The 12,525-nt window shown below is 38.3% G+C and overlaps 1 protein-coding gene across 10 annotated transcripts in view; it reads left to right on the forward strand.

The window, feature by feature from the left end:
• The first annotated feature begins 1,580 nt into the window (after positions 1 to 1,580).
• Positions 1,581 to 12,525, forward strand: part of LOC124070381 (RNA-binding protein Musashi homolog 2) — a 230,565-nt gene continuing 219,620 nt past the window's right edge. For 3 of the 10 annotated variants that reach the window (XM_046410251.1, XM_046410254.1, XM_046410255.1), the window contains exons 1-4: positions 1,583 to 1,826; positions 2,152 to 2,192; positions 2,486 to 2,567; positions 3,117 to 3,201. In XM_046410251.1, coding sequence (XP_046266207.1) covers positions 1,765 to 1,826; positions 2,152 to 2,192; positions 2,486 to 2,567; positions 3,117 to 3,201 — 270 coding nt within the window. In that variant the 5' untranslated portion in view covers positions 1,583 to 1,764. Of the gene's footprint in view, positions 1,827 to 2,151; positions 2,193 to 2,485; positions 2,568 to 3,116; positions 3,202 to 12,525 lie in introns of all 10 variants that reach the window. The other 7 variants (XM_046410257.1, XM_046410258.1, XM_046410253.1 and 4 more) reach the window with 6 other exon arrangements.

A 12,525-nucleotide genomic window follows, 5' to 3' on the forward strand; every position in this document is an offset into this window, starting at 1 on the left:
AGTCACTGTTTCAAAAACATGCTGCCTGGCCAGATAAGAAACTCCCTGTGGTAGTGCTCTGAACAGTCATCTCAGAGAGGCCTATTCAAAAAAACCTTCACTGAACTGGAATAATGAAATAAGATCAAGTCACATTTCATGCAATTTATTGTAAGTATTCTTATGCAAAAATGAATGAAAACTGCATTTATGTGGAATTTATTGTCTGAGCTGTGTGAGCTGTAGTCTGGCATGGATGCAAATGAACAATTAATGTATAATACATAATTTAAAATAGAATTTGTACATGAGTGACTCATGTTCTATTGATTGCATACTGTTCAGATAAAGTATTTTTTTTTCCCACAGCAGAGTGTCGTGCATGTTCATTTATACATCCATTTCTTATCCTGCTTCTTCTTCTTCTTCAGGGTTATGAGAGGGCAGAGTCAGCTTATCTACGCATACATTGTTCAGAGGGCAGAGCTGGTAGCTCATTACAGGTCATCTACATGAGAAGATCTCTTATTACTTCACAGTATGTGTGAATACCATGCTTTATTGATCCCCCATAGGAAAATACTTTGTTTGGCTTTCATAATGAATATAGCAGCTAAAGGTCAGACCTCAGGGTCAGCCACAGACATTCGGTATCTTGAGCTGGGACCTTTCCAGCGGTATTTGAACCTAAGTGATCAAAGATTTTATGACTCAGGGGGCTTTCTCTAATAATTGGCTCGCCTCATAGCCTAAATTGGGCACCGTTTAGTTTCAAGATCAGATCTTCTGTGTAATCTGAGCTTTATTTGAAAATTTTCAGTGTAACAGTGTTTCAATGCAATAGAAATACAGAATTGCATTGTTGGTACAATAGCATGACTGTATTGGTTGTGTTTAAAACTGGGAGGTCCATTAAATGCAGGGGAGTGAGACATGACAAATTTAAATAAGCGAACCAAATATCACATCTTATTGGCAAAACATATGTATCAATTTGCAATGATATTTTTAACTAAGATTTAAAAATGACTCTGTGTTTTTAGGTATGAAATATTCAGTAACTGTTTTGTTGTATTAACAACACTTATGAACACATTAGCATGCATTTCTTAACCATGGTGCCACTTGACTGGTGCTGCAAAATATCTATTTTACACTTTGCCTCACATTGTATGCAACTTTTCATTGAATAAAAGTCTGCTTATTTCTCGATAAAACACTTGTCACCCAGAACAGTCCTGATTATTTAAATATCAGCACACGAAGGAGTTGCCCCACTTACAGTTTTTTTTGGAGGGACTATATTGCATGGCGGAAGAATAACAAAGAACAAAAAATGATCGCGCTGCTTCTTTGTAAAATGTACTTTTCCGCTGAATAATAATATGTAAACATTGCTAATGTAGCATAACAATTCTTTGCCAAAGTTTTTTTTTTTTTTTTTAACAGTTGTATGTGTCCACTGATTTAGAAGAGCAATAAGCCACTTTCACCTCTAGTGGCTTATTGCTTAATTAAATGACAAATCGGAGGATTGGTTTGCAGATTGCTTGAATTGACGTCAATTGGATTGGTTAGGTGACAGAGGCAGGCTCCGCCCCCTGTGGGCCAAGGTAGAGCATGCTGAGAGAGGGAGGAGGGAGCAGGGGGCTGAGCTGATCCCACGTGTGACGCTTTCATTCCCGGCTCAGTAATATTCTCATAGCGGGGCTTTGCATATCTCCTGCCGTATCTGTGTGTGTCTGTCACTGTGACTGTAGTCCCAGCCTATAGTTTGAAATAGATATGGAAGGAGACGGGAGTCAAGCCACATCCGGAAGCCTAAATGATTCACAACATGACCCGGGGTAAGAATCTTTCTAAATTTAATCCTAAGGTACGATTTTTTTTCGTGTTACAACATCTTGGAGAGGACTTCGACTGCCGTGCTGGATTCGTCCCCACAGTACGCACTTAAACCGTGCACGGGTCTGTTTCCAGATGCAGTTTTGAAGACCTGAGCTTTGTAGCGAGAGTGGCCTCCCCCTTTCATGTAGATAGACTATAATTACTAAGCGCGAATGTGTTTTCATAGTCTTCCTTTATCCTTTAAGGTCGCTTTTAGAAGTAGTTAGTCGTCAAAATGGCCGAACTGACATCTGGACTCACTTCTGTTGTGTTTTCCCCTTACAGTAAAATGTTTATCGGTGGCCTCAGCTGGCAAACCTCACCAGGTGAGAATGTTATTCGCTTTTACAGCGTATCTCAGTATTTCTTGTTGTTTTGTCGCTGTGACTGAGTGCTCGTTGTAGCTGCTGGCGGCGTATCTGCGAATGTGCACTGTGCAGTAGTGTACTGTATGGGATATCTCACTAGTGTGTGCGCACGATGTTATTTTTGATCTCCGTCCATCTGAAGTCCTCTATTCGACCCCTATGCGCATCGCGGGGTATTTTTTGAAATACAGTGACAACAGCATGCCCATATGTTTCTGTCAAATGACCCGACATATTTTCTCTATTCACAGACAGCCTTAGAGACTATTTTAGTAAATTCGGAGAAATAAGAGAATGTATGGTGATGAGAGACCCCACGACAAAACGCTCAAGGTAAATACAGGGCTTTTCTACTTTTCCTTCCCAGTGCATGTAGCGATATCGCTTACTTTGACCGTGTTTAGTATTAATCCAGCGTGTATGTGTGTTTCTGTGTCCGCGCGCGCATGTGTTCGTGTGTGTCCCTGTGTGCGCGCGCCTGCGTGTGGTTTCACAGCAAGCCAGATAAGCTTAAATGCTCACTGCTGTAAAGCTGCAGCCGAATGCAATTTGACATTGACTTTGTGACTGCACCACAATGTTGGTGTAATGTCGTCTCATATTGTAACATACCAAATAAAGATCAGCGGTGTCCTCAGTTTCTGTTTCAAATCTGCTCCAGGACGTCCATAATGTGGATTATAAACACATTTACAGAGAAATACTGTAGCAATAATAAGGTCACAGGAATATTATGCCTAGTGTTATGCAGTTTGTCCTGACAATTCAGAATTTTTTATTTTTTTTTAGTCATTTGTATTTACAAGAAACCAAATGTATTGTAATTTTTGGATTTGTATGTCTGGATTTTAATATTGTTTTTGTTTTTGTCTTTTTTTGCAGAGGGTTTGGGTTTGTTACGTTTACAGATGCTGCCAGTGTAGATAAAGTCTTAGCTCAACAACACCATGAATTAGACTCAAAGACGGTGAGTTAATTTTATCAACAGTATTTATTTCTTGTTTTGTGTGTGCACTGTTCTGCCCTATCACAACTATGTGACTTTTTCTACGGCCTGAGGCCTTGTGGGGAAACACCTCTCAGGTTAACAGGCTATGTGGATCAAGGTCATGTATATAGGCTAAGTGTGTGACGGGCCCTTTAGTACTAAGCTTAGCAATAAAACACAACTGGAGGGTGAATGTTATGTGTTCACTTTCACTTCTGTGGATGAATGGGGTGGACACGCCCCCCTCTTCGCTGCAGCCACATGTGCACTGTGCACATATCTCATGTTTCACTGAAGGGCGTGCTGTCTCAGGCCTGCTGCCTCGCTATTGTTTGACCCAGCAGATATCGCATTGTATCACTCCCGATGCACTGATACTGTAAGTGTGAAAAACAGGTTTGAACCCCCCCCTCCCAAAAACAAACAAACAAAAAAAAAATTGCTCAATGTCAGATTTATTTGTGAGTTAGCTAAAATGGAATTAGTCAACTTTTCAAACAAAATGTTATTCAAACTAATTTGTTGCTGTAGTGTTGTAATTTGATTACATAAATGTAGCTGTATAGCAGCAATCAATGGCCATTGTAAATGCATGTTTAGTTTGTAAGAATCTGAATTGTCTTGCGTTAATAAGGCATCTGATTCACAGTCCCACACACACACACACACACACGTACCCAAGCACTCGTTTATGAAAAACTTTGAACTATTGTGGATTCTACTTGCCTGATTAAAATATGTCAGTAAATGAATAATTAAAGATGCTAGTTATTTTTGAGATATGTCTGTAGTGATGGATTAGACAGGGTTCAGATGAAATTATATATGTCTGGGATTTCTCCTTAGTGGGTGGTAATATCCAGATATGCTAACGTAGTTTTGGAAATGGAATAGTGCTTGCTGAGGAAACATAATGTGTGTGTCTGGGTGTGTGTGTGCGTGCGTGCACGTGTGCTATCTCAGCTGAAGGCAACTCTTGATGAAAGTATATTTTTCAGGATTGGGAAAGACAAATAATTTGTTCCTCAGGTGGCAGTATATAATCTCCAAATCTATGTAGGATATAGCATGTAATGTAAATTTAAGATTTGTTTTTCCCTGGAATCATATTCTGAGCTCAGTTGTGATTGGCACAGAGCTGAGAGAATGATGTGCTTTTTGTTGGGGAGTGGACCTTACTTTACATTCCCTTCGGTTCCTTTAACTGCAAAGTTTGTGGTAATGTTGTTACTTTTTGGTGTTGTTATGGAGCTCTGAGCTTTGTGGCAAGTTTTCAGAGCAGCTCAGTGATGGAGGCTTGACTTCTTCAAATGGGTTTATAGGTTTAGTATTTCTGTTGGTCTAAAAAACAGCTATTTACCATTATAAAAAAGACACATACGTTAGAAAACTTTTAGATAACATTAAATCAGAATGTTTCAAGGGGCAAAAAGATGGTGGGCATGTGGTTGTAAGATCAGACCTTTCCCGTCTGGTTGCTCATTACTATGTATGTGCTCCATCAGCTCATTTATTGTGTTAATAGAGAATAATAGAGATTAAGGCATGTGCCTCTGTTGTGAATAAATGTATATAGAGGGAAGGCATGGTTCTAGTTGATAAAATGACCAGTGAGTATGGCTTTGCAGAACTTGCAAACATCTGTGGACAGGACACACAGACGCAGGTGAATGGACTGCTTGAAGGGGTGAAGATACAAACATTCTTTGATGCAGAATCTAGAGCGGTTTGATAACATCCAAGCTTGACATTTTAAATGAACAGCTTTGTGACAGCTTGACAGTGTATATATATATATATATATATATACACACACACACACACACACACACACACACGTATGAGGGAGGTTTGCACATAAAAATGTCCTTACACCTGGGAGCTGGCCTGTACTGCTCCAGTCTTTTACTGGTGCCTGATAAATGGAGCAGTTGTTGGTTCAGTGCCTTGCCTGACAGCACTTTAAGAGTAGTGGCAGCAGGAGAGGGTTACATTCTTTGTACACTTTTTCATTTCATTAAGATATTAACTGGATTTAACTTGATGACCTCTTGCTCATACCACAGGCTTAAACCACTGCTGCTCGACTGTTGCAACTGTCTCCTTGATTGCAAAATATTTTTTTTCCATGACTATTTTTTTTTTTTTGTAGTAAGTAGTAAAGCAATCAAACTTTTGCCTGTAGACTATATAGAACATCATTGGCCTATTTTCTTATGTACTGATGCTGAAGTTAAAAACAGGTTTTTCTTGCTCCTCTGAAGCATATTAAGTGGTATGCAAAATAATGTAAAATTACCATTTTTGATCAGGAGCAGTCTCTGTTTTATGTCCATGTAAGAAAGATACTGAAGCTAGAGTTATGCGCGTAAACAATTTTATTATATCACAGTTATTGTTGGCTGTAGGTCATATTTGGCAGACTTATGTCATACTCCTCAGACTTGACAGCAGCTTACCTTGAGAGCTAAACACTGACATTTTAAGGTCTGACGTCCAATAATCATTTTCTCTGAATTGTAGCTTTAGTGCACAGGCACTGTAAAGTTGTCTAAACTCACTCCACATCTGTCTTTACCTAATTGGCAAGTCACTCAGGGCTTGTTGTGAAAGCTTTACTTTTTTCTTATATTTGTACTACCTATCAGATGTGATCTTTCCTAAAAAAAAAAAAAATCCATGTGTTTTAGGAGTGGATTCCCTTTCAGAAATGTTTAAGGTATTGTTTTGGGCCTTTATTAGATGGCATGCAGTCGAGAGCTGACAGGAAATGAGTGGGGAGAGAGGCCAGGGGACGCGGTGATTACATGGCCAGCTTCTCAAACCTTTAGGACTACAGGCTGTCCCAAATAAGTAGTCCTTAATGGCCATTATCAGTCTTAGACTTTTACATAGTTTGTATTTAAAAAAGTCCTGCAGTCAAATCAGATTTGCATTCCTGTATGACATTTTTTGCTTTGTATTTGTGTATTTGGTCTCCATATCACCAAACCTGAAATACATGAAAGTTACTGATGCCCTGATTGCCCTGTAGTTATAGGAATAACTTTTTTCTTTTCCTTTTTCTTTCTTTTCTTTTTTTTTTTTTTTTTGCTGGTCATTGTAATGAAATGAGTGTAATTGACATACTAAAGACTGTGTTGACTGAAATACATTCAGAAATTGATATGTCCTAGCTGCTAATGTGCTGTCAGCGGGCAATAGAAGATTCGAAACCTAAGGCAGCTGTCTGTGCTATTTTCCTCACTGTTAGTTACTGGGCCGTATTTGCTGTGTTGTTGTATATCTTAACGTTCACACTATCAAGATCACATCGCATTTGGATCTGTCATATCTCTTATAAAGTTGCTCAGCAGTAATGGAAAGAACGAATCGGTCCAGCAAATGTGGATGGTTCTTGATGTGTTTGCAGATGTTGGTTTGATAGAAGCCTCCTACTTTTGCAGTGCTTGAATGAATCCTTAGCAGTGTTTTTGTCCCTAGTAACCTTGAACGGAGTGAGTGGCTGGAGGTGCTGTGACTGTGAACAAGTTGAGTCATATTATCCGTACAGGGAAAGTGGAAATCATATCTAATTTACATTTTTCCACTTGTTTATTTGTTCACCTCATCTTATTTTAGAGATGTAGTTGGTTGTGTGAATAGAATCAATGTAGCTTTGATATTCTGACAAATGCAAAATATAGTAATTATTTTTAAGTAATATTAATTTAAAGGCAAATACAATTGAGAATTTCTTACTTTGATTACCGTGATAATTCATAAAAAAATGTAGGAAGGATCACCTTAACACAACATCCCCCTGTGGTTGTATAGAAACAAAGCTATAGAATAAATGTAACTTCCCAGAAAAATTCCACATTGAGCGAAGATACGTATACAGTCCTGCTCCTCTTCTTATTTATTTATTTATTTTTACTTTGTGCTCTGCTTTTTGTCCGGTTATGAAAACACCCAGACTAGGATGAATGTGAATGAGACATATGGGGAAGCACAGCCTGGGGCTTCGAAACACACATGCTGGTAATTCAGAACATATTTACCATTTTTCATGATGCTTTGTTCAGTTTAGCAGTATGCAACTCCTAGCATCTGTTCCTGAAATGTTTCAAGGCAGGCTGGTATGAACAGGGGACATCACAGTACATGATTTTGCATTTGAGAGGTAACAGTTGAGAGCTTAACAAGGCAGTAGATTGAGTCTAGGTTTGCTTTTTTATTGTTTTATGTAAGGAAGTTATGTTAAAAATAAAAATTGAATAAACATTTGGGCTATGTGGACCCACCGAAGAGCGTGTGATACCATTCGTTATAGTTTCACAGCATAAATATTATTTCAGTCTTAATGTATCAGTTTTCCTATAAGATAACACATTTTATGTGGTCTTGGGTTAATTCTGTCCTTTATTAAATGACCCCAGGTCAACATATATGTACTCTTTCAGTGTCTTAGGTGAGGCAGGAAACAACCAAGGAGGAGAAAAAGCGTGGATGAGCAGCTGTTCTGTGCCGATCTAAATCATACTCATCAGAAAAGATTTGGAAGTAGAGTGAAATCGCTGAGCTGAACTCTGACTTGCTTCTGTTTTAAGGATAGCAGGTGCTCTGCCTTCTGCAGTTAATTATGGCTGAAGGCGTTATTAGTTCATGCTGTAACTGTCTTTTGCTGGTACATACTGAACATCAGATGTTTGTCGATGCAGTAATGTAATATCCTGCATAACACCAGAGTATCTGGATTACTCTCGTGATGGTGTAGGATATTTTTAAGGAAATTAAAACATGGCTAATTTGCTTCTTGAGCATGACATTGGTAAAATTCTCATTGACTTTAGGAGCATAACAAACTGCTTTCTTGTGATGTTATTCCACCATGAAAATCACTAAAGATGGACAGCACAGATATGAAACATTTATGTTTTAATTTCTCGTCTATTCCGTTGGTATCACACACTCACACCTGTGTACCTGCTCACGGGTTGGGAGAAGCTGCAAGCTTTGATAAGTTTTTTTTTTCCTTTTAGTTTAAACACCCCATCATCATGTTCGTGTAGATATGTCTTAAGAGAGAGGGAGAGAGTTTACCCAGGAGCCGCATTAATATACGAAATCCTTTTGTAAGATGTGAACTTAAGATATATGCTGTTTCTCTGCCCTGATCTCCCACAGTCGCATGCAGAAGCAGCCCTCAGAGACCCTGTAGTAAAAGGCTGTGGAAGATAAAAGATGGGGGGGTGGGGGGTAGGGGGGCGGTTCTGTTCTCATTTATTACGTTGACATATCAGCTTGTATGATGTCTTGAGGAAATCCAGTTTTGTTCTCTGAAATCATGTTTCATCATATAGCAAAGATGTATTGAACTATTAATTATCAACAGTCTAGTTAGGGTGATGTAAAGAGGGAATAAGGTGAGCAAACACTCAAAATGCGTCAGCTGAGAGGCCAGTTTTGCTTTACAGTGAGGATAAAGCTCTTGACACAGGTTGCAGCTGTGCGAGATACCTCACCGGTAGTGCATTTTGAACATGTCACCAGTTGTGCCCTTGTACACCTCGTGAACTGAACCGGGTCACCTCGGCTAGATTTATCTGAGATACCAACATTGCAAAACACTCATGTACATTAATTGCAGGGCTGCTTGAAAATGACATCACATTAGAGGCTGCCAGTCAGTTGTACATAACAGGTGCCATTAGATGGTTACAGTGATGTAACTAAAACAGCACCTCCTACACTTGGTTGTAGAAAACAGACGCTGTATAAGGTAGAACTTTTTCATTTTCCTGCAGAGAACATAATCATATTTGAATTCGTATGGCAAGGTTAAAATTATGATTTTGTGCGACTCAAATGGAAAAATAGGTAAACTCATTGTTTTTTTTTATTGATACATTTTGATTGCAGTTGTCATTTGAACACATTTTATTTAGACTGAACTCTAAATTTAATCAACAGACTGATGTTGATTGTTGTTGGGGAAAAAAATTGGGCTGTAAAATTTGGTGGCCTCTGACACATTCTAATTCCACTGTTCTCTACTCTGATCTTAATTATTGGATATTTTTAGGAGTTTGCCTACCCAATTGTAAAAATTGTAGTAAAGGTGAATTAGGCTTTACAGTGAATTCTAACTATCATATCTCAGAGGCTAGTTACTTTGACAACATTGCCTGTTTTAGTGCGTTTGTAATGCGTCTTAGAATTGTGTCTTACAATTCTTTCTGTGTGCTGTATATAGAAAATTTAACTTTTCTAAATTAAGGGGAGTTTTTAATGTTGCTGCAGCTGGGGTTTTCCGGTGTTTTCCGAAGTAGCTAGCCTAGTGAGAATGTTTCCTGTCTGTGTAATCAATGCAATTCTTAATGTGTTTTGTCATCAGTTATTTTGCTAATATTTGTCAAACACTGAAGCGGACCTTCCGCTCTCAACTCGGCAGGAGGCAACTTCTCACACACAGACACACACACACACACATACACACATACACACACACGTTCATATAGAGCATGAGGAGCTAGGACTTATACAGACAGGTGCAGATGTTTCTCTATCATCATGTTCATATTGTTTTGAAGCAGAGGCTACTGGTTGTAAAATATACACGCATGACAAGCTGCAACTTGTTAAAATCAGGACTATTTATATATATATATAGGTGTGAGAAATGAATTAAAAAAAATAACTAGCTAAATGGACTTAAATGAGTTGCTGGCTGTTTGGCCTGCTGCTGGGGTTTACAGAAAGATTTGTGTAACATCAAAAAGCAGCACAGATTACATGTGCATAAAAAGAGCATGTCTGGATTTTCTTTAGTGTTTCTAATGTTAAATGTCTTTTCATGTCTACTTTATATGATTAATTACAGTCACAAGATAGCTACAATATGCATCATAAGTAGATTTTCTATGTTGTATCAGTCAAGCCAATCAAAGTAATATATATTACTATGCTCTTTAATAAATTTCACAGACCAAGTGACCTTCATACTTGTACACTTCCACAGTATGAAACTAGTAAACAGGTAAAGGTAAAGTCCAAGTCTTTTTATGCTTAATAGTATTGGCTTTTCTCATTTGTGCAGCTAATCTGACAACCAACAAAACATAGTGTTCAAAGGTGGAGCACATTTCTGTTCCAAGCAGATTGTTCATTCAGCTCCAAATCAGGTTTCAGAATATTTTTCTGTTCTTGAGTTTGTTTCCACTGCTTGTGATGTTTCCATGATAAAGAAATTTCCTAGAGGGGGTTAATAAAGTACTTTTTACTATTAGATGATAAACATACAGTACCCGCTGGGTGGGAGGTCTCGCTTCAGTTATGAGTATTCAATTTCTGATAGTCAGTACGTTACAGGAATCATTTATTGCTGAAGTGTTCTAATGTGCTTTTTTGTTACACATGCTCCCAAGCTTGTACATCAGCTTGTGATTTGTTTGCAGAATCCATTTCTACAAACCACAGAGAGTATGCCTTAACATGTTGCATTCATCTGATGTAGATGGAGAATACAAAAAAATTACAGTGAAAGCAACAGCGCGGTAAGGACAAGAGGGGTTTTTTTTTTCACCCATGCAACCCATTAAGAAATGTACTTCCTCAAATACAAGATGGACCAAAACACGCAATGTAAATCACTAATTGGTGTTTTTAAGGTACTAATAGATGAAAACAGACTTGAGTGAAATAACATTTGCAAGTGCTGTGTGAGGAATTACTGGAACAAGTGCATTACCCAGGTTCAGTTCACTGATCCCAAACCTGGTGGTACATGTACGTGTGTGTGTGTGTGTGTGTGTGTGTTATATAATGAAAATGTTTCAGGAAGGAAGTATCAGGTGAAACCGAGACAGTATAATCTCTGGTTCAGTGGTATGGTTACCCAGTGCAAAGGGTGATGCATATTTTAGCTGCTGGTCTTAAGTATGAAGGCAGTTTCAGCATTAAAATCACATGCTAATGAATGTGTAAACCTGAAGGGAAACAATTGCTACGTCTACCTTCCTCATAATTTCAGATTTCTCAAAGGAGTCATTCATCATAAGTTGTGACCTAAAAAGGTGCTGCTGCAGCATTTCTCTGAAGGATTGGTTCATAAGTCCTCATTGCCTAATTTGGTTGCGTTTCTCTGAGTGTGTTTTGAACAATCTGCAGTATCATAGCCTCAGTTTTAACACAGTTCTGAGCATATAATGGTCTTTTTTTGATAATTGTAATATTTTAAACTGACAGAAAGCCATATGACCTCCAGTGCTGCTATGTTAAAGTGCTCTCTTGGGCATGTTGAAACTTCAGAGTGAATAGGAATTCTCAGCAGGACAGACAATTAGTTTATGCAGTAAGATGAAATGTATTGTATAGACTTATAAGCTAAGATACATTACCAAGTGTAAGACTTTGGTATTCAAAGCATAATGTGTTGTCTTTGCTCAAATAGGGTGCACAAAATAATTGAGTTTGAATTGGTTATGCCTGGGGCTAAGTGCTAAAACAAATCTTTAAATGAAATTCATTACAAGCAAGGTTGCCATACCCAGGTGTTATTGAATTCATTTCTCATTTTGACCTGATTTAGAAAGATAACAGTAATAACTGAGACTGACAGAAAAGATGACAATGGCATTGCGCATCATGGTTTCCCTTCAAACACATTAAAACGTAGTCATTCTCATTGGCTTAATTGATCTGTGCAGATGGTGTGTTTTGTTCTCATGCTCCTTGATTCATTTTCTTTCCATTGTTTTTCGCAGCAGGAAGAGATATCTTTTTCTTGAAAATGTCCATCTGTGCTGAAGGAATAACTTGAATGCATAGAATTGGTACTGTGATTGTAAATATTGCAGCACAGCAAAATATGGCACAACTCGGAAAAGGACACAAACAAGTATTATTATATGAAATTCATCGGTATCAAAGCAAGGACAAAATTAGGATAATGTTGCTGTTTGAGATGGTTCCTCCTCATTCTAAGTGCAAGGTTGATGAGACCCCCACCACATACCTTCATACCAGTGAAATTAACGAGGAAAATGAAGCTAATGAGATAACAAGCACAAGATGGAGAAACAGGCTGATCTGACGCATCCTCCTGGTTATTTGGCAATATCTGGAGGCGTCACCGGCCTCAGACTCTCATTTTCTCCCTGTCATATTCAATCAGTCATTCCTGCCGAAAATAAAAGCAAGCTTCCTCTGCGACCATGACCAGCAGAATGGCCTCTACACCAGCTTTTTTTTTTTTTAATGCAGTTATATATGTATATATAGTTGACAGCACTGGCAGATAATTTGGTAGATCCATATTTT

Source organism: Scatophagus argus, chromosome 14 (genome assembly GCF_020382885.2).
Source record: "Scatophagus argus isolate fScaArg1 chromosome 14, fScaArg1.pri, whole genome shotgun sequence".
In the NCBI taxonomy this organism is placed as follows: Eukaryota; Metazoa; Chordata; class Actinopteri; family Scatophagidae; genus Scatophagus; species Scatophagus argus.